This window comes from Dermacentor silvarum, chromosome 9, assembly GCF_013339745.2.
Source record: "Dermacentor silvarum isolate Dsil-2018 chromosome 9, BIME_Dsil_1.4, whole genome shotgun sequence".
In the NCBI taxonomy this organism is placed as follows: domain Eukaryota; kingdom Metazoa; phylum Arthropoda; class Arachnida; order Ixodida; family Ixodidae; genus Dermacentor; species Dermacentor silvarum.
The window spans coordinates 76,627,691-76,650,022 of NC_051162.1; the positions used below are offsets into that span (position 1 = coordinate 76,627,691).

The window sequence follows — 22,332 nt, forward strand, 5'->3', positions numbered from 1 at the left end:
TCCCGCTTTACCCTTATAATTTTTGCATATTTAACACGTTTTTTTCTCATAAATTCAGCGCTGCTGTGTAGTCTCTACTACTCTGCGGCGAGATGCGCAGGTTTGGCTGCGCTTGTGGGGGAAGAGAATTCACCAAAGTGAGTGCTTACTTTTGACCGGCCTCCTGACTCCAGTTGGGCGGTATGGTGAGGCACTCGTCTCCTCCATGGAAAAACCTTAGCACTTCACCGCCGAATACATAACCTGGAGAGTAAACAAGCCCACAAAAAAAAGGGGGGGGGGGTCGGCATCTTTTCAGTCCTTCACAACTTTCCTGTTGTGCTGGAGGGTAAATACCTGTGGCCGAATTCATAAAGCTTTTCTCTCGTAAGTGACCTTTGCCATCGTCCGGCCATCTTCCCAAATATTACACATAATATACTCAGAATAAGGATTGGCTGGCATTGGCTCTGACGAACAATTATACCGTGAGAGCTTTTAAGTGCGAAGCACTTTAGGGGCCCGGGCTGTGATGGGCCCGGGCGAATGCGATGTCATGTCGTCGTGGTCACACACAAAAACAAGGTCTGCTGAAAACTCGCGTCTCGTTGACTCGGTATATACCAAAATTGGCATGGAAGGGTACGAATGTATGACTAACATGACTGACAGGTCATGAGATCAATCACATCACGTGCTCGTCAGTTATGTCACGATTAAGGACAATAAAATTGCGTGTGGCGCATACCCACATTCGAAATGTGGGTATGAGCCAGGGATATGCGGGAGTTAGGAGAAACTCGTGAAAATCGGTTCCGAAACGCCACTCTAGTAATAGCGCAACGTAAGAGAGGGCGCCACCACCCCACAAGCGCTTAATTTCTCCTCACTTGTGCAAGAATAGCGCAAGAGTACCATAAGGGAAACACCGGTGCATCACTGCTTCGCACTTCCCCAGGTTTCACGTTAGTGGAGCTGCATTATCACTGGATTTGAACTACACAAGTGCACAATTTGAGAAAGATTGGAGATACATTAAGCGCAGGATTGGAGCACGGTTTGAGCTACACAAGCGCAGGAATTTTTGTGTTTTTTTTTCTTGCCAACTTTTTCAAACTGCCCAATATTCCGCATTTAGTCGTCCTCGTTAGGTCAAGCTCCAGATTGCTAAAATCTAGACAGCTGCTGATATTCAAGACAACTAAGTCTGCACAGAGGACGGTACTTTATCGCTCCCAGTTTAAAAAATAAGACGACCCAATACTTCATAAATATCAAAAATAAATTATCCCTCGGCATGCGTATATGACGGCTTATCAGTTTAAAAACAGCAATCAGTAATTTCTAGGTACTCATGCCTGATGATTACACGAGATCCTCGGTGCTCTTAGCGGCTGTTAGTGCTACTCTAAGCGTTAGATAATAACTTGTCAGTCATTCGGTTAGGGTATAGCCTGTGATGAAGCAATATTGGAACAAACCTAACCCGACGCATGTTATAAGGTTAACAGGATACGCTAAACAAGAGCAGGTCTTTAGATTCACCTACGAATGTTTAGCAAGCTTTCGCGTACTAGAGATTTCGGGTGGAAGGCCGCTAACATCGTGAGGTAGTTGTAGTCTATAAAATATGGTACTTGCCCCTGGAGCTTAGCGGCACTCACCAACGTTCTTCGTTCTGCTGGTGCCCGTTCCGAATGGCGCCACTGACCAATGTGTGAGATGAAAGCTGGCGTTCACGATCGTGTCGTCGCCTTCTTTGGCCGTGTGCTGCAGGCATTTAAAACGGTGTAAAATGTAGGTGTTTGTTACCAATTACTCGGCCACCAATTCAGAGAGGTAAATAGACATTCGCTGATATCCTTTACATCAAAATGTTTGAGAACGTTATACGTGACATATGAATCTTCAATGGAGCATAATATTTGCATCGGCTGCTTGAGAATGTTTTACAGGACAAATTCATGTTCGATGAATATACTACAAACATGTAGAGGCACAAGTGCTAAAGCGATGAGAAGGATGGCAACTGCCACCGGAAAGGGCACAACGCCTGCCTACTCTTTAGAATAATTAATACACATACTGGAAGAATCCACTGGTTTAAGCCAGATTTTCGACAAGCTCGACAAAAATAATTTCAGTTTTCTCTCTTGAACTGTTCTTTCCGTATAACTAGCGCGCTACTGCCGGAAGCTTTGAGGAGCATTCAGAAGTAATAGTAACTGATGGGGTTCAACATTCCAAAATTATTTTGTTAATGAGAGGCACCCATAATGGCACGGCGGCTCCACAGTATAATTTTCATCACATGGGGTGGGCTCTTTATCGACACCTCTGTACAAAAGTGTTATTGTATTCCGCCCCATCAGATTGCAGCCGCAGAGGCCACAAATCGAACACAAATTTCGTGCGTGGCTGCAGAAAGTTATATGCTTTGAGTCTATGTGGGAGCCTAAAAAGTTATATATTTAAGCTTAGCAATTATTACATATTAGAGCTACGGTCAACCCGGATATATCAAATTTGAAGGGCATGACAATGAACTTCGATATAAAGGTAATTCGAGATATCAATTAAAAACTTTTTTACAAAAAAACAAGGCGATTTTAGTGCGGTTTGTTATACGCAATAATTTGTTATATGTGGGTTTGACATATACGGCTCCATTATATTAAATACTAGAGCCTAGAGCGTTGCACACGAGAAACATATATGCTTCCAATCACACAGAACAATAACTCAATGCAAAAGACATACGTCAGTAAGCGCTGGAGCAACTAAATGAAGCGAAGCACCTCGTCCGAGTGGATGCTTACCAGGTATCGTTCGGTGGCTACGCTGACGAGGATGAGGTCGTCTCCGACGCGGACCTTCTCTCCTTCGGACCTCTGCTTGGAGGCCGGGTGAATGGTCCACCAGCACGCCTCACCTGGTGCAGGGACAGCGGCAGGTGTGGAGGACGGTGCGAGCAAGAAAAACGCCGAGCATTTTGAAGAGAGAGCATCAGTGTACCGAAAAGGGCAAGAGCACTAGCACCACATTGCTCGCAAGCGTGAGATCAGCACTTTTGTTATGCCACCTTCTACGTCTACGACAGCAATCTCGTCCAGCAATTTACTGAGCACACAAAATGCGCGCTCACGTGAGCGCGACCAAAGCGCGTGGTAATTCGACCCGTCACAGAGAAGTGTGGAAACGCAGTGCAACGCCCCCGTTCTTATTTTTCATCATCATCATCATCGCCACCAGGATCTGAAAGCATCCCGAAGCTCCCTGTTGCAGTGAGCCTTTAAGGCGTTGTTGAAGTGATATATATCTGTGTTACCGAGAAGCCTATTATTGGTAATGTATTTGGCAATAATGGTGATCTATGTGCCAAACTCCACGCAATTAATGTTTGGAAATTGAAACATAGGAACGCTGCAGACTGCATTACGCTACCAGTTACACAATCTCGGTCAGTGTTTTGGGGGTGCACAGCTGCAGTGAATATTTTTTTATTGCTGATGGGTATTCGGGGGATAGGTACAAAAAGATGCAATGAGGAAATATTAAAGTGTCATCACTGATCATGTGGCAAATCGTTCTATTACTCTGTACGTGAAGCAACACGACCACTGAAACACTTGCACTTGAGCGCTAATATTTATTACTTTTAAAATCCGCATATTGTTTTGCATCTCTTTGCTCTGAAACTATCTGCGCGGAGAAGTGTGAACACAAGTTTAGTCCGAATACACTCGTCCAGACGCAACAAAATGCGTGTTTTTTTTCTCTGCTTTTAAGATTTTATTTTGTGCTCGAACATAGCGTTTACATTATCGTTTTTCCTTTTATTGCGATAGCAATTATATGGACACTCAAAAGCAGATTTCTGCCGTCGGCGTCGCCGTCGCCGTCGCCGTGAGGTTCCGTATGACGTCAATGGAGATGAAATCGTCGCCACGCGCCGCCGAACGCTGTATGTGCGAGTGAAAGAGCGCGAGGGACGCGCGCTTTCACGGGGAGTGAACGCACGGCGGAGAACAAACGCGCGTTCTGCGCCGTGCTCCCTTAAGGGCTACAGAAGTAGGCGTCTCTTTCCTCCTTTACAATCACCATATATGTAGAGCAAACGCGCCTTCTTCCGACGCGCAAGAGGCCGTGGGGGAGGGGGGGGGGAAGGGGAGGGAAGGGAGGCGACGTTTAGCTGCGGCACCAAGTGCCTATTTATATCAGAGGCTCCGGCAACAGTCACCAACGCCGCACGCATTTTGTGCGACCGCGGGCAAAACGCCGACGGCGTCGACAACAGTTCTGCGTGTTGCAGATGCTGCTGCATGTCCACGTTTATACAGCTGATTAAGCTACTATCATTACTCCGTATAGCTCTCTACAAATTTGCTATCGCAATTGATGCTTCGCCTTTAAGGTGAAACTGCGACAACTTTTTAGTTTCTTTTTTTCTACAAAATCCTGCCCAAATGCTTTATTAGTAAAAAAGACTGCAAAGTACTCCGTATTACACTACGACCGAAAGAACCTTATCAGCAACAGTTCATTAGTCATCCGTTCATGAAGTGGTTGTTTAGCTATTTCCTGCTCGTAAGAAAAAGAAAAAAAAAGAATGAATGAAGAAAATGAATGAAAAGGAAGTACGAAAGAAAGAGGAACGAATCTAGAAAAAAAAGAAAGACATAAGAAAGAGCAACAAAAGAATGAACGGAGGAAAAAACGAAAGAAAGAAGACAGAAGGACGAGGACAAATGAAAAAAAGGTAAGAACAGAAACAGAAGATGCGTGAATAATGCCAGGAAATTCGACTGAGATCTTGGATCTGCGAGCTTTAATAGCGTTGAACAGAGCAGGAAACTGAAGCAATGAGTCTAGGCAAGTCGTTTGTTCGGAATGCGCGCTTAAAGGCCTCCGAGAACATACCGACGACATCGCGCAGACGAACCAGAGAGGCCATTAGCCGGGCTGCCGTAACAACGAGTTCATTTTTCTCTCGCATCGTTAAATACCCGCTCGCTTAACTACGGCTCGACTGCGTTAGACGCAAACGCGTACACGGTAGAAGCGCGGCATTGCAAAAGATCCGTGCGACGGCCCCGAGTTGGGAGCTTAAACACTTGCTTGGGGTACAACGAGGCGCATCGTCCAAGAAACTGAACGTCGGAAGCCCGTCTACAACGGGAGTTATTCGAAAGGACGTGAGAGTACTCCAGCCATTGCTGATGTTCTTTCATAAACGGCAAGTGCGTGATGAAATGCCACAGGCAACGTCGAACGGTTGCGTGCCAATTTAACCGCGTGTGAGTACTGCATGAGCTTTACGAATACGCAGTAGCAGTTCTTTTTTAGATCAGCTGAAATGAATTTAATGGACAGATATAAACCCAGTGTCTTTAAAAAAGAGCGTTAGATTCGCGCGTTACTATGCAAACTTCTCTACGGAAAGAAATGCTCGCTCACGAAAGTTGCTTTAGAGCCCGACATAAACAGTGCAAAGCTCTAAAGTTTGAGCATGTTGGTTATTATCGTAGACGTCAGTTCCTGGATAGGTCTATTGCATGTGCATGTGATGAAAATCCTGATTCATCAACTTGTACAAATGCGCTTGAGCAACCTATTACTTTATCTTCCCATACATACATACATACATACATACATACATACATACATACATACATACATACATACATACATACATACATACATACATACATACATACATACATACATACATGCATATAATACACATACACACAATGTGACTCCTTTGAAAAGAAAGAAAAGAAACGAGTGCTGCAAGTCAGTGCTTCGTCTGTCTTTTGTACTGTTGCTGTGTTTTTTTTAGCTAAAAGGCCAAAAGCCCTTAAATCGTTGCGATAATCGATAATAACCAGAAGCCAACGTGGCCGACGTTTCACCACAAGTTCTGCTGACCTTAACTGGGTGCGTCTTTGCGCAGCTATTGTATGACGAAATTGTAAGCTGGATATCAAAAACACTTGCTCTGGGTGACAGATAACTAGGCGTTTGCAAGGAATATTTGAAGATCAAATTCTGACCAATTTATTTTCGCTTTAACTAGTTCGAACATTCACATACAATTATGGACTTGGCTAAATATTACACTATATCCTCTTTGTGTCTCCATTTGTTGTAGGTGGAGGTATTACCGCTTTTCTTAATCCGACTTCGTTTCCTCATGAAAGCCTTGCGCACTCTAAGTTTATAAAAAAATAGCTATATACAAAATGGCCTAAGCCTCGACGCCTTATTGATGTTTCTCGTGTGACGGGAAGTGATGCTGCTGCTGGAGCTTGCGAAGGGAAAGCACCATCTTTGTGCGTTCTTTTTCTTGCAAGTCGCAACCTTACCTTGCAAGTTCTTGCAAACTTACCTTGACAGTGATCTTGTAAGCCGACATCGAAGGCAAGCTTGTCGTTGTATGAGCTGCTCGAAAGGCAAGCCAGGTACTACGTACAAGAAATTGGGCAAAAGTAACGGTAGTATTAGTTGGTGAATAGTGGGAAGCGCGAGAAAAACTTGTGCTGTCTACTACTCAAAAGGAACCAACTTGATCTGTATCTATCACAGCAGTTTAATTCCACATTTCAGGGTCAACCGTTATACAGTCCGCCTATTCACAAATGATTGCGGTGAAATGATGATGTTAAATGTTAAAGCACACGACTATTTAGTAATTTGTCTTCGTCATTATATTAAATTGTAGCGCACTTTCAACGATCAATACTTCTTAAAAAAGAAATAAAAGAACGTGCTACTCAATTTGCTTTGACCCAAGGACATAGAAATTTTCTTTTTATTTTCAACTATACGTACAGACAGCGCTCAAATCAAATACAGATAAAGCAAAAAAATGACACAGCACGAGCAATAAAGGCTGAAATTCATACTGCGCTAAAGTTCGAGGATACGGAATCCCTATACAACAAACTGGGTCAAGGAGAAACTTTGCAAGCAGGCGGACACAATGGCTCAACGATAACCCATTCCAACTGAACGCCACGCTAAACTTCCTTCGGAACTCTCGGCGAGCAAGTGTTTGGCGAGATGTCAAGTGGACGGGGCCTTTCATGCACCTACCATGTTGCTATTCTGGTGCCTCAAGAGCACGGCATGACCGTACAGCAGAGTTCTGTGGCCCGACTGCGTTCCTTTCCCCTGTAAGAAGAAGAAGAAAAGAGAGGGAAAGTAAATGTGTCAACAGTCTAACCACATTCAGAATACGAAAGACGTCGAGTTTTGAAGCTCTAACAAAGGGCAGTCACTATTAGGATGTGAGCACGCATGTGAAATAAACGGGCTCCGCAAGTAAAGAGAGACAAGATTCATGTTCCCGTGCATACATACATACATACATACATACATACATACATACATACATACATACATACATACATACATACATACATACATACATACATACATACATACATACATACATACATAGATACATACATACATACATATATACATACATACTGGAAAATCTTGATCCCGGCTGCGGCGGCCGCATTTCGATGGAAGCGAAATGCAAAAACGCCCGTGTGCACGTTAAAAACCCCAGGTGGTCAAAATTAATCCGGAGCCCTCCACTACGGCGTGCCTCATAATCAGAACTGGTTTTGGCACGTAAAACGCCAGAAAGAAGAAAGAAGAAGATACTGGAAAATCTTGCCTATTCAATGCCTCGAATGAAATGGACAGATGAAACAACATGCACACACGCACACATGCACACATATACACATACAAACGCACACAAAATAGGAGTGGTTTGATAGAATAATTAGATAAACTGTATGATATTGTGTGGCCCTCTTTCTATGTCGTCATCATCCCTCATCACACCTTTATGTCCCCGTTCCCCCTCCCCTTGTGCAGAGTAGCAGGCTCGAGCGCGTTAACTCAGACCGACCTCTCTGCCTTCTTTCACATAAATTCTCTCTGTCTCTCGTGCGGCCAGAATGTTTACGCTCGCAAAATGATATTATATGAGTTGCCTCAATGCGCTATCATACTGCCTAAATTTTTAACTGTTCTTCGTTACTGCAGTGTTTAGGGCCAGGAAAAATAACCTCGGAGAGAGAATAATAACATAATTTCAGTTTCTTTATTCTATTTATTCACAGAACTACTCATAAGAAAGCGCGCTTTCTCGTTGGCCGGTGCTCTTGTACCCACCACAGATGATGTTAAGCTTCGTGATTAAAAGCTGATTTCCGGGTCAATGGTCAGTCGTGGGTGCAACTTACAAACCCTTTAGAGGAAATAAGAAAACAATTAGACATATCTGGATGAAAGTTTCGAAGGTGATTCAACCTCCAGTTGCAGTTGATCAAAGACAATGTCTTCTTGGCTGAGTTGGGGGTGAGATTGGGAAAGAGTCGCTACGTAACTCTATCGTGTCCTCACTCCCCTCAGGCAAGGCGTGACGGGAGTGAGGAAATGATGGTACACGTTGGATGCGTACTTTAATATTGCGAAACATACACGGCCATCAGAGGTGCACGCAATCAAAGCGATCAGCGGGCAACGGTTAAGTAAGTAAGCAAGACCAACAAAATGGCACTCGTTTAAGCTCTCGCAACTGGTGGAGCACGCAAAAAGAGATCACTTATATTTATGGAAAGGCAGAAACATCGACCTGCACCAATGCGCTGCGACCTGCCACCGTCTGCAAGGGTACGGTAAAAAAAACAGAAGTAAGAAGATTGATTTGATTTATGATGAAGAAGACGGAAAGAAGGGAAGCGCATATGCAAGCAACCCGTGCTGCTTGCTTGGAGTCGTGGGCCCGGCTTGTACACGGAGGGCAATAAATCCTAACATGGTCCTCTCGCTGGCGTTCTTGCTGTTCGGTGCTCACGCCATGGGCTCAGAATAGCCGCTCAGACTGTGATCACTCTTCAGTGCACCTTCTGAAGAATCGACCAGATTCCGCGGCCCCCTCGTGCTTGCCGAGGGCTGACGCAAAACAAACGCCCGGTGCTTGTTGATACTTCAATGATGCACCCGACGAGATGCACGCTGCACGGCGTGATTAAAGGGAACGTCAAGGTGAATTGCATGCAGTTAGGTTTTAGATGAAGCCATTTGGGGCTTGATCTCTGCAGTGCAGGAATGGTTTCTTTTGGATCTCTTGCTGTTATTGCCAACAGTGACCGTTTGTTTGTTCGATACTTGTATGGAAACCACGTGCTATATCAATGTTGATAACATGCATACCAGCAAAGGGGGAGGTTTTGGGTAATGAAAATTGCTTAGGCTTGCTCTTCACTCTAGCAGAACTGTGATTACGAAATACCGCTGGTAGTATACACGCTCACTTACAACTCTTTTTGAAAAGAGCAGCTTCTGTCAAAGAAATTTCGAATTGAGAAATTCGCGTGAGCGACTCTGTCGGCAGGCCGTGTATTGCAGCTGATTTTTGGTTGCTGCAATACATCAGAGATTCATAAGAACGCTGGTCCCTGCTTTTCCGAGCTTCGGAGCGTGAGACGCAGGGTAGTAACTATCGGGTTTTGCTGAGCTCTGTGGCAGTTGTTGGTCGTGGAGTAGCGTGAAGGCTGTCATGGTCTTTAAATGAGCGAGAAAAGCGTGGGGGAAGCGTAAGGCTTATTCTTTTGTTAGCGACAACGAATAAACTAATAGCCCCTTTCTTAAAGAACGAGGGTTGCACGCGAAGTTTTCGCCCATGCAAACTGATTCAAAGTCCAAAGCCAACGACCACGCAACGAAACCAAGAAATGCTGAGCGACCCGACGCAATGCATATGTGATTTGATTGCTTGTTTAGGATTGTATTTTTTGAACGTTGAAGTTGAATGAAGACACATTTCATTAAGTTACATAGCCTTTATTTTAGATTATGTAGCCGCTGATTACACGCACACACTCACACTTTAACGAACGACTCTACACTTGCATAGTATTGCCTTGTGATTACTGTGGTAGACGGTTAGAGGCTCTTCCGTTGCCGATACACGGGATCGGCCTTACGGGCACGATCGCGTTCGCGCTTACGTTCGCGTACGGGAGCCTCTTGTTCTGCCGGGCGCTGCACCCGCGGCCGACCCATGGTGACGGCCGGGAATGCATTGCGTGACGCCCATAATGCAGTGCAGATATATACAGTTCGCCTGGGTAGCGTGGCCTAGCAGTTCCCATTGTTCTTATATCTACAACTGCGAATGTAAAATGTCGTGTTCTACGATTGTGTGCGCAGATGCGCAGATAGTTCCATTGTGAAAGCTGGATTTCCTGCAGTGCGTTTTCGAGAAAGCCTCGATTTAAAAACAAACAGTACCCACCGTGGTTGCTCAGTGGCTATGGTGTTGGGCTGCTGAGCCCGAGGTCGCGGGATCGAATCCCGGCCACGGCGGCCGCATTTCGATGGGGGCGAAATGCGAAAACACCCCTGTACTTAAATTTAGGTGCACGTTAAAAATCCCAAGTGGTCCAAATTTCCGGAGTCCCCAACCACGGCGTGCCTCACAAATTAGATCGTGGTTTTGGCACGTAAAACCCCATAACCTATTTTTTTATTTAAAAGAATGCTTATAGGAGAAGCTAATTGCGTTCATTTTATTTGAAATGTAGAAACTATAACCTAAAGGTGAATTAAATTGATCTAAAAGAAAACTCGCCGCAGGTGGGAGTCAAACGCACAACCTCCGCATTATGCGCGCCGTGCTTTGACATTGGACTACCTCGTCGTCAGGCTCCCGTCAATTTTCTCGGCTGTGTGTGCATGTGCACAAGATCTAATCCTTGGAGTGTTAGGCAGCGCTATTCATGGCCATGGCGAAGGATGTTCCGCAGGCGTCACAGTTGTCTTTTCAACCGATTTCATATCCTTTCTTCTTTTATAACATTCACACTTCAATTAAAAATGCCGATTAGGTTTCCCCTTTGGTTTTCCTATTATTTTTGTCTGTTTGTCTTTCATGGCTGTAACTACTAGCGGGAGGCAAACGGTGCCTCACACGTTTAGTCCTCGCTCTTCAAGTCTGCCTTGACTCCAAAGGTAATTGTTATAGAATGAAAATCAATATCATGAATCGAATATCAGGATTAGTTGGTGATTCATTCTTACAAACCGTTTCAGTGTACGAACTGCTTTTTGAAAACGGGTTCTAAAATGCGCAGTATAGCACATCAAAGTATCCGTCGCCGTTATTTTTTACCCACAAAGGAGCCAAGTTTTAGCGCACCGACAAATGCGACCATCGACGTTCTCTGTCTTCAGCGTGTGTAGAGCAAGAAAACCTGAGAAAATAAAAACTCGTCGGTGCGCGTGTGTACATCACATGTAGACGCTTCTAGACTTGCCCCGAATGGGCGGCTCTTCTTTAGACAGCTCTGTGCGCAGGGACGCGCGCCTTGTTCAACACTAAAACGATCGCCCGAGCGTGGCTAAAACGGGAAACGGCTTTTGTGTTCCCCCTCCATGCCATCAAGAAGAACGAGGCGTACGCAGGGCGTGTCGGCTTCTTAAGAAAAGGAACGAGCCATGGTTCGCTCTTGCGAGAGCTTCTCTACGAGCTCGTGTGAGGCACCGGAGGAGCCATTTGCGGGCTTTTTGTCTTCGGAAACGTGGCAAAAGACGGGCGGTGCATGTGTTTCGGGCTTCGTTTATTTCCACGGTGATTTATTCGGGGACAGGGAGGCGATGGGATGTTCTGCATAGGGCTTTCTACGCGGATTAGTACCCAAGTTTCGGGCCAGCCGCTTGCCGTATAACACTGTAATAATGCCGATCGAGATATGACTGTCAGGGTACACGCCGTTTTAAATACCCACAGGTAACACACGCCAGTCAATCACTTGTGTAGGCTGGTCTATTAGGCAGTACTATGCCACGTGCGAGTCTATGACACATTGGTGTCGCGACCTGGCTCCAATGTATCGAAAAACACGATTCAAGTTTTCATTACAGTACAGCGAGGCATGTTTCATCCGTGATTAGCTGTCATTCTGTGTCGAAAACAGGAGAATCACTGAAACCAAGGTTCACTGAAAACGAAGCATGCGAGTAAATAATTGGAGAGAAAAAAAATTAGCAGTCACGTTGTTCCTATTGACCACGACGAAGCAAGAAATAATGATATTAAATAAAAAGAAGAATAGCTACCACGTGGACTAACATGAGAAGCTAACCTATAGCTGAAGAACTGCTCATTTAGTGGGGAAGGTAACAGCCACAAAGGAAAAAAAAATATTATACAGAACGCAGATTTATTGACACTTAATATTTTAAGAAACGGAACCTTAGAAATGCTCGTTTGCCTTTCCGGATAAAATTTACCTCTACCGAATTTACTACCCTTGGGCCCCTCGACTTCCGGCCACAGCGAAGGAAAGTTTAGCGCTGTCATCCTGGATGCTTTTGCAGGATCAATCAGATTTAAACACTGAATTTATTTTTGATTAGCTTAATTTTTGCGTTGTTCATTTATCCGGCATTTTTATGAAATCATTCTCACCAAGCTATCTCTCTTGATTCTAAGCTACCTGTAATCAAAATTTCCTTTATTCTTCCTTACGTTTTCTTTTTAAAGTTTTATTTTGAACTACCCGGTCCTTTGCTAATTCCCCAGAGTGGGCATGTGCGGCTAAATCGAAGCATCTACGTTACCATCAACAAACGACATCTGAAACGTAGGAGAGATTAGTGTCTCTCCTCTGTAGACATCTCTGTGGGCGGAAGAGTGTCACGGCTTATAAGGATGACGGAAGACGAAGGAGGACAGTGCGACGACGAGCTGCTTCACGGGAAGACGACAGGGCGTGCAGCGTGTATACGAGACGACAGGAGCCTAATCGCTTCGGACAAGCGCCGCTCTTCTTTGCCGCTTCCTGTCATCTTCGGCCAGGCACGAAGAAACGCGCCATTCTTGGAGTGGCATGAACAGTGAGTGAGTGGCGGGACTTCGTTCTCTGGAGCTGGTTTGTGCGAATGTCTCTAATGGGAACGTCTTTCTCGTTGTTTTTGTCTCCCTCTATCTGTCCGCCCTCACCTCCTATCTCCTTGCTATCGGCCCTGTCCGACCATATCTGCTCTCTCCTCTATCTTTCTACCCTCTCCCTCTCTCTATCTCGCTGCCCTCTATCTCTATCCCCCTGCTATCGGCCCTCTCCTCTACCTTCCGGTCCTCTAGCTCTCTATATATATCTGCCCTCTCCCTCTATCTCCGTCTGCCCAGTATATTTTTATCTCTCTGCCCTCTCCCTCTCTCTATATCGCTGCCCTCTTTCCTTCCCCTATTTCCCCTACCACAGTGCAGTGTAGCAAAATCGGAAACTCTCTTCTGGTTAACCTCTCTGCCTTTTCTTTTTCTCTATATCTCTGTTATTGTAGGTTTTTCTGAAACACAGTTCCGCAGCTAAAGAAAATGTGTCCTCGTTCGGTGATCGAACCTAGAGACCAACGTCTTTCCCGGGCGGTCGCTATACCATCTCAACTAACCAGGAATCTGCCAGAATGTTGAGCGAGGCCCAATCAATTCGCGACTCGAAGCTCGTGGACAGTGAATAGGGCAGCTCAGTGCTGCCGTATCTATTTTGTACAGCGCCCTGAGTTGCACCGTCGCAATAAATAAACGAAATCCACGGAAAAGAGAAAACAAATTACGCGTACGCGTGACGCGTGAAGATTATCAGCTGCATACGCCCACGCCTTGCGCACGCTCACTACAGATAGCATCAATTTGAGCGCTTGCGCGTACATACGTAGTCCACTTCGTGAGGTGAAGGCGTCCGCACCTCTCAACAATGCATGCGCAATGGAAGCGCATAATTGCTTGTCAAAAATGACAAATGGGGTTAATGAGATGGAAAGTGACGTATTTTTTGGTTTCATCAGACGAGGCGTAATTTGGGTTAATGCATGCTGCGTTTAAGCACAAAAACATTCCCTACTGTGTAACTAAACGTCCCGTTGGTCGCTTCTACGAAAGCACTCTGCAAGAAGAAATTGCTGGGTGGTAATTGTTTTTTTTTTTCATTTTAGTGAACCAGTTGCCTTGCTTGAAGAACAAAAAATGAATACGCGAAATTAAGACTGTCAGAAAGATATCTTTGAGCACATTTTTGCAAAAGGACGTCTGAGTTTATAAGTCGCAACTACTGTTTCTTTTCCGATAATTTGAATTCATATAAATTATGCGTAAATACTGATTGATATATTGTACTTGAAACCACTTCGTTGGCTTATTATTCAAAGCAGTGGGCGCACTTCATTGCCACCCTTGCTTCCAATTGTAATAGAATATAGTGTAATAAAATAATTGTAATAGAAAATTGTTGAGAATATACTGCTTTCAGATAATTAGTAGTTCACAGTTAAGATTGTTTTAAGCGCATTGGCGACGAGGCCACGGGAGTGGACACGCACACAAGCACTTCGATTCTTAAGTATGTCTTGCCAAGAAGGGCGTTCGTCTGCGCTTGGTTAGTAGCTCATTGCTTGGGAAATTCAGCGGATAACATACGGTACATATAACGCGCTCTCAGCTGAATTTGGCATGTCGTGCAATGTTGGCACTATTGGCATGACTACTTTCACACAGCAATTGAATGCCTCGGTTATTTTTTAACCTTACATGAGTTTACTTGATGTCGGAAAATGCATGCATAAAAAGAGTCACTGACCGTGTCCGAGTTTGCAGCCGTGACCATCTCCTGGAGGGCCCGCACCGACAGCGCCTGTTCCAGTACCAGCACGCATGACAGCATCTCCGGGGGAAAGTTCTGTCGCCAAGGAAACGAGTATGCACTTGTCACACTCGGCCGGCTCTCATGATGAAAATAAAAACAGTAATGGATGATGCACGTACACTTTCGCCGACATCAGAAACATTCTTTCACCCACCGAGAAAGTTTCCTTATATCTATATATTAGGAAACATATATAGCAGGCAGTATGCTACCTCAGGAAATTAACAGGATAAGAATTGGTTGGAGTGTATACGGTCGGCATTACCAAATCCTGAATGGAAGCTTACCACTGTCAGTGAAAAGAAAAGTGTACAATCATTGCTTTCTACTGGTGCTAACATATGGGTCACAAACTTGAAGGTTAACAAAGAAGCTCGACAAGAAGTTAAGGACCGCGCAATGAGCGATGGAACGAAAAATGTTAGGCGTAACATTAAGAGACAGGAAGAGAGTGGTGTGGATCCGAGAGCAAACAGGGATAGCCGGTATTCAAGTTGTAAGATTTTAAAAAATGGAGCTGAGCGGGCCATGTAATGCGTAGGGCAGATAATCGGTGAACCATTAGAATTACAGGACAGGAAAGAGAAGCGAGGACGGCAGATAATTAGGTGCGGTGATGAAATTGGGAAACTTGCAGGCGCAAGTTGGAATCAGCTCGCACAAAGACAGGGATAATTGCAGATCGTTGGGAGACGCCTTCGTCCTGCAGTGGACATAAATATACGTTGATGATGATGATTCTGATGATGGTGATGATGCCACGTAACGGCATCAAGACTGCCAGATTCGAGACCCTCGCTATGAATGAATGAGAAGAAGGGAAGGTGAGAGGCTCAATTTTTGTTAATCACGATTTATATATTTGGTCATCAAAATCTGTTTTTTAGAATAGCAATGTTCGTACGCTTTCACGCAATTGTAAATTCAGCCATCCCAGATGCTGGACACATTATTAGCGAAGGCCATATATATATATGTATATATATATATCGTATACAATAGGTTCGTACACGCAAATTTATATTCATACAAGGCAGACTGCTGGAGTCAGCCGTGAACACATTGAGGAACTCAAAAAAGGCGTATTTTTCAAAGGTTTGTATTCACCATTATGAGAAAGTTAATGTTCCAATGAAACACAACGGTACCTGAAAACAAGTTAAATAAATGACTAGTGCACTTGAGCCTATCACTCATTGAATCACTCCATACATTATTAGGACTATTGAGGCAATTCAGAATCAATCGGTTCGTTGTATCACAGCTGCCTATTCTTCCTTATCTAGCGTTAGAAGTAATAAGAAACATTATGTCTCCCTAAATATTACACATGTCGTCTTATAAGTCGGTTATTTGTTTCTCATGAGATCTACCTCAACTAGAACGTAAAGCAAAGCCTTTTCACAGGTGCTAACTATACAAATCTACTCGTGTTCATCATCATTTGAAAGTTGACATCCCAAATTATCGTACTAATAAGTACTCTGTCTCATTTGTTCCAGTGGCTAGCCAAGACTGGAACCAATTTCCCACCGCCATCATCTCCATTACGGACCAAGAAGATTTCAAGTGTGCCATTAGGTCTCATTTCTTGTGTCTTTTTTCTGTGCATCGGCACCTTCTAATTGCATTGCATTTACCCTCAACTCACACTGTAAGCCTGGCCGCACTGCGAGTAAGTAACTCACTAAAGCAGGAAACAAATAAATAAATAAAGTATATACAAGCTTAACGTTTTTCATCTAATTTTAGTCAAATAAAGCTACAAAATTGCGATGTAACATGGGGTCGTTATTTCGGTATCTAAAGGTTATTATAGGTCGGTGTCGGTAAAGACTGACTTCACGTATCGATCGATATAATAAATGGGCAAAGCAACACCGAGCGGTGCGATGACGAAACATTAATCACTGGCTCCTCAAGTGATTGGGATTTGTGTGCGTGCAGTAGGCTGCCCGTATTATTGGGAAATTCCTCAGCACAAGAGAGTATGCTTGTATGATAGACACCAGCGCTTCTATCGCCAGATATTAAATATCCGCAGGCGCCCCGAGAGCTGATATCGCGATTCATAAACTGCGATATTGCCGCACCAGGTTCTTAAAGAGAAAGCCTCTGTGGAACACTGCGGCCTTGCTGAATAGAAAATCAGATTGTGGAACGTGATCGAGGTACCAACTCAACTTCAAACGGAATGCCATGCTTATTTTGGTTTCTGCGCCGCTCCCAAGGATCCAGCCATTGTGCACGTGCGATTCCAACGAGTAGGAGCAACTCTTCACGCTTTTCACGTTACGGAACTCAATTGCATCGGAAGAAGCCTTGGGCATGAAACTACTACATACAGGGTGTTTCAGCGAACACTTTCAAAAATGTTTAAAGGTTGCCTGTGGCAGATGGAACAATTCTACTTCATGAGCTGGTCTACTCGAAGAGGCGGACATTACTTGCACCAAAAAATTGAAATGCATAATCGGCTAATTAACAAAAATTACTAATTAGGTTTTTAACTAGTTACCTTCTGGCCCAGGTTGCAATTTAGAAATTCTAGCCCTGGAGTTCGCCAGGCGCATCCACTTGGAACGAATTATCAGGATGACACCAGTTTTGATATGTTAATTCATTGGCGCTCCATTTACTTTTGTGCTTCAATGCATAAAACGCCGTTTTGTTAAGATATCTTGATGGTGGGAACGGTGGCGGCGTATCAGGTGGGGTTAGCCTGGCGTGCTTAGCCAGCAGTTGTTTCGCCTGACCATCTCTTACTCTATCAAAGGGTGTTCAACCACGCACCTATCAATTTGGTCTTTCCGAAGAACGCAATCAAGAGGCCTTACGCTGTTTGCCTGATACTTCCGAGTCTTGCAGGGAGCAGTACGTCTTGAAAGCTCAGGTGTAGAAGGGCCCTGTTTTGTAGGCAGCCAATAACGCCTTTCTTTCCTCTCTAAACTGCGGATACAATGACTTAAAGGCAACAAAGTGGGAAATAGGATTGTACAAGCCCTTAAAAAACCCTGCTTGTGTGTAGTTGAATCCCGTTTTATTGAGATACAAGATAGCAGCCTCTTTGCAAGCACGAGTACGAATGCCGCAAAACTTGCAGTTTTGCAGCATTCCTGTAATTAATTTGTAACTGTGTAAACAATTTCCTATATCTCTTATTGATAATTTCTACACTCTAGCTGTTTTCTGTACTTACGAATAGATATATCAAAAGGGATGACGCTCTGACTGCTTAACTCTTAGCGGACCTGACTTGGAGAGTTTGGCTTCAATTCCGGAATTGTAGCATCTGTGCTAGAGCAATGAAATGAACATTTATTAAAATAACCTGCTAAACTGAATTCAGTTAGAATTTTGCAATTAGTTAAACAACCATATTTTAAAACCATACCTAATTTTACATTATTTTTATGAAAAGAATGCTTTTTATGTTATTACCCCCGTAGCTCGCCCCCTGAAAAGTCATCAATGCGAAGAGAGAAAATAAGCTATAGAGCGATAAGTTACCGGTAGTTAAAAAACAAGGAATACAATTCGGAAAAAAAACAAGTTAAATGAGATCAACGAACAAAATTTTATGCGCTCTTTTTACTGGTGTTGCAATATGACTCATTCGTGTATCATTTCTTCGGCAGATAGCACACTACACTCGAACTTAGACATGAAAAGGAATAATGCGTACACCCAGGCGAGCTGCTCTAAAAAATCCACGCAAGTTGGTATCGACCTCACGGTTATCTCTAGTTCAAACATTACACCGCTCAAGTTGGACAATCTCCAAGTAAGCCCTGCGAGTCACTCTGAGACCATTGGCCTCGCACGCCCCGCTCTCGGCGATCGATACGGACCGGCCATTCGCATGCACACCCTAATTACGAACACGAGCCGTTTTCTCTGGCTACCGGCGTGTTGCAATTACTCGCTCCAACTACGCTGTTTTGAGAAAGTCGTTTTGAATGGGCGCCAAGAAATCTCGCCGATAATTGAAGTTTTGCCTTTTGGTTGATCGTTATTCTTTTTCCTACTAGCGAATCTTTAGCGAAAAATTTTAGCTATAGCGTCGTTGATGCGTCAAGCAGTCCTCTTTTAAGGTCTTTTGTTATCATAGCATGAAGTATATAGGAACAAATATACTTGCTAAGTCATGTGAACTGTACTTCTTATCAAGAAATGTTATATTTGTTTTACAGGCCTAGGTGAATATCTTGCTCCCAATGTCAATGAGGAGTCTATTTATTATGTCATCTTAGTCGCTTTCCTGGTAATTTTATGCCTATGCACGCGGTAAATGTTTTTTTATATTCCTATGTAGGCGGGTACGTATATTTTCTTAAACCGTCTGGTTTAAGGATAATTTCAGGCAAGAATAAGATTAAGCGCCAATTCTAATCAAATAAACTACTCATTTGGGTCGCTCTTCACTGGCAGTTTGCTCATAGTATGTTAGTTGTCATTTTTCTCTCTTTATATAACCCTTCAAGCCACCTAACAAGACACATAGGATAATAATTTTTAACGAGTATCTTAGTGATATTCTTACTGTTTCGTTCACTCTTGATTCGAGGATATTGATGATGGAGGCAGTTTTTATTTGCACTCCCTGTCAGAAAGCGTCCGTCTCGTCGCAACGGTGGACTTTTGTTGCAATTAATTTCACCGCCACGCAAGAGAAGCGAGAAAATTACCTTTTGCGCCCATCGATATCACATAGCCACTGAGCTTTGACGGGCAGGCGCGCCGTATAGAATATTGTTTGAACAGCTATTCACAAGTTCATTAATATCAAAGTGTTGAATCATTGGCACTCATAGCGAAGTACAAGGCTTATGACTTTTCGGCTAATTATATCATTGATATTGCGGTGAAATACGGAGACTCGCCTCGTGAAAAGGCTCACGGCACTTATGCGCATTGTATTTGTGTATATTGCATGCATTTTTCTATCATGTGAGATGTGTATCTGTATTAAGATTGTTGTGTTTGCAACACTTACGACGGTTTATATCACTGTGCATTTTTATCTCTTATGTCATCGGTGTATTTGTGCGGTATCTGTGGTGCTTCTGACACTTAGCACGAGTCAGTGTGTAATGTGTAATTTTATAATATTTTTTTGCTTCTGCGATGTCATCTAATTTTAGGTGATATTATCTAATATTAGGTCATATTTGTGGTATCATTCAATATTAGGCGACATTTGTGATATTGCGATGCATGTTACCGATATAAAAAGGTGTAGCCAGACACATAATTTGGTGCCAACATCTCCTTATTTATTCATGCCAATAATAATAAATAAAAAGACTTGTCGGGTTGCAGATACACACAACTAACACGGCATTTAGCTGCAAAATTGAGGGGAATCACAGAGAGAAACGACTGTTGCGTAAAATTTCTATGCAAAGGAAATTAATTCCCAGATATAACGAGCTCCGATATTTGCGATAATTGTGTGTAACATAATGCCAGCGTACACAGAATAATATACCAAAGGTTTAGAGCGTTGCCGCGACCCTGTGTGCTATACAAAGGGCCCATGGGTGTGTGTATCCGAGAAACTTCGGATTAACTTTACAGACACATGGCTAGTTAATGCGCACTGTGATTGTGACTTTCATTTGCCTCTACTTGCAGTCAGACATGATCACGTGCTCGCGGCTAAAGAAACCGTAGCAGGATCGACCAGTGAGACATCTCTTACCTTGTCGGCGATGTTTTCGAGGTAGCAGTGTCGGTTGCCGAAACCTTCCGCGGCAAGGCACACTCGGGTTCCGGTGGCCGTGCACTGGAGACACACCATGTCATCCTGGGCGCAGAGGAAGGACAAGAACAGCGTCAAGTTAGAATGTCGCCTTACCAGCAAAGGAGAACCATGGGTCGAAGGCTGTGGACGTGGCAAGAATATACTACTCTTTCTTTGATCGAGGTCATAGTGTTGATTTGAAACGCACAAGAAAGACGACAGGACGTGCGCACGCCCTGTCGTCTTTCTCGTCCGTATCAATTCAGCGTTATGACCTCGATTACTGCACCGAACCAACAAGCCCAAACATTTGTACTACTGCTTCTCTTTTTCATTTTGTAAATTCCAAAGTATGCCCTGCGGCTTAAAACGTATGACATGTGTACAATGTTATGGTTGACAATATACTTTGTTATGGTTGATGAAGTTCAATATAGATATGGGGTGTATACCGTAGGTCCCCAGGGGGTAGTCAGGTGAGTGGCTTGGGTGTATAGCCCCATTTTTGGACAGGTAGTGGTGCCTTCATAAGCGTAGCCAGGGGAAACTCCCAAAATCGTGTTGTGATTTTGAGTGCACCACCAGGCTTTCGCCTGAACCAGCTCCGAAAACGAGACAACTAGCCCACTAACATGCGTACGCGGGAAAACGAATCTACTTAGCGAGTGTTCACACTTCTTATTAATCACGTCATACCAAGCAGCCCCAGCTGAAGCTTTGGGTGTCCTTTTACTGAGCCTTTTTTTTACTGGTCATCTTATGCAGAAGCGTGTTCATGAGTATGCGTAGCAATGGACCTTGACATCTTGATATATTCTTTGGCAAGGTTAAGTCACCTGTCTGGTCTTTTTCGTTGCTTTCTGCAAGAGCGATGTGACCCCGTCGGCGTATTGCTTGCCGTACATCATAAAACTTGCACTTTTTGATCCAAGTGGGATATTGTTTGGTCTACAAACGGGAACTGTATCAAAAATTACGGCGAGGACCCTAAGACAACACGTGCAACAATATCACGCGATCACCTGGTGCCCTGCACACGCGGGGCTAGAAGGTAACGAGAGAGCAGACGGCATAGCTCGAGGAATCACTATCTGAGCGCCGATAGAGACTCTCGAAGAACCTCCGATCAACCCGCGTGACATCCTTGAATCCCAGAGAAAAGAAGGGCAGAAATTCAGCCCTCCATACCCCAAATTCGAACTAGGGCCGACTAGAGATTGGCGCCGGCTACAAACAAACACGTACCCGAATCTATTATTTCTCAATGAAATCCAACAAACGCAATACGCGGACACATGTTCGTGGTGTTGGGAGCGGCCATCTCTCACCCACATAACGTGGACGTGTAGGCTCAGGCCACTCGAAATTAACTCACCCTTATTAGGGACAAACCCATTTGAAATGCAGTGGGAGATCTGGCTTGCCAGCTAGGATCGACAGAGCCACGTTGCTCTGCTCGACCAAGCCCTGCGAGCCGCACAGGCCAGTAGAACCCTGGACTAGGGGACCTACCCATCCTTGCCCTACTACCCCAAAGTAAAAAAAAAAGTTTCTTAGTCTCTAAACCTAAGAATGAGGGTGTTTGCTATGGGACAAAGCAAGGTCTCTTAATGGTGATTTATGGTTTTGTACATCCTTATGTGTGCTGTTCTTTGTGCCATGGCTAACACGGTCATCCTTAAAGGTGTAAAATATTTACTTTGTTCTTTCCTCCTAAGCATGGAGAGTTTCATTGAGAGACTGCGAAAGGCGCTCTGACCACCCGGCGAACCATTCAAACACAATCATTGGTTGGTTGGTAACAACTTCATTGTGGTAACAACTTTATTGACCACAATCACAATTATAGCAGTAATTATCTGAGCTGCCGGT

General features: G+C 44.1%; 1 protein-coding gene across 1 annotated transcript in view; it reads right to left on the reverse strand.

The window, feature by feature from the left end:
- LOC119465324 (ryanodine receptor-like) overlaps positions 1-22,332 on the reverse strand; it is a 268,769-nt gene that overhangs the window by 178,425 nt on the left and 68,012 nt on the right. The window contains 7 exon segments of the mRNA XM_037726127.2: positions 150-243; positions 1,644-1,749; positions 2,799-2,911; positions 6,371-6,446; positions 7,078-7,155; positions 14,649-14,747; positions 20,419-20,523. Of these exon segments, the coding sequence (XP_037582055.1) occupies positions 150-243; positions 1,644-1,749; positions 2,799-2,911; positions 6,371-6,446; positions 7,078-7,155; positions 14,649-14,747; positions 20,419-20,523 (671 nt within the window).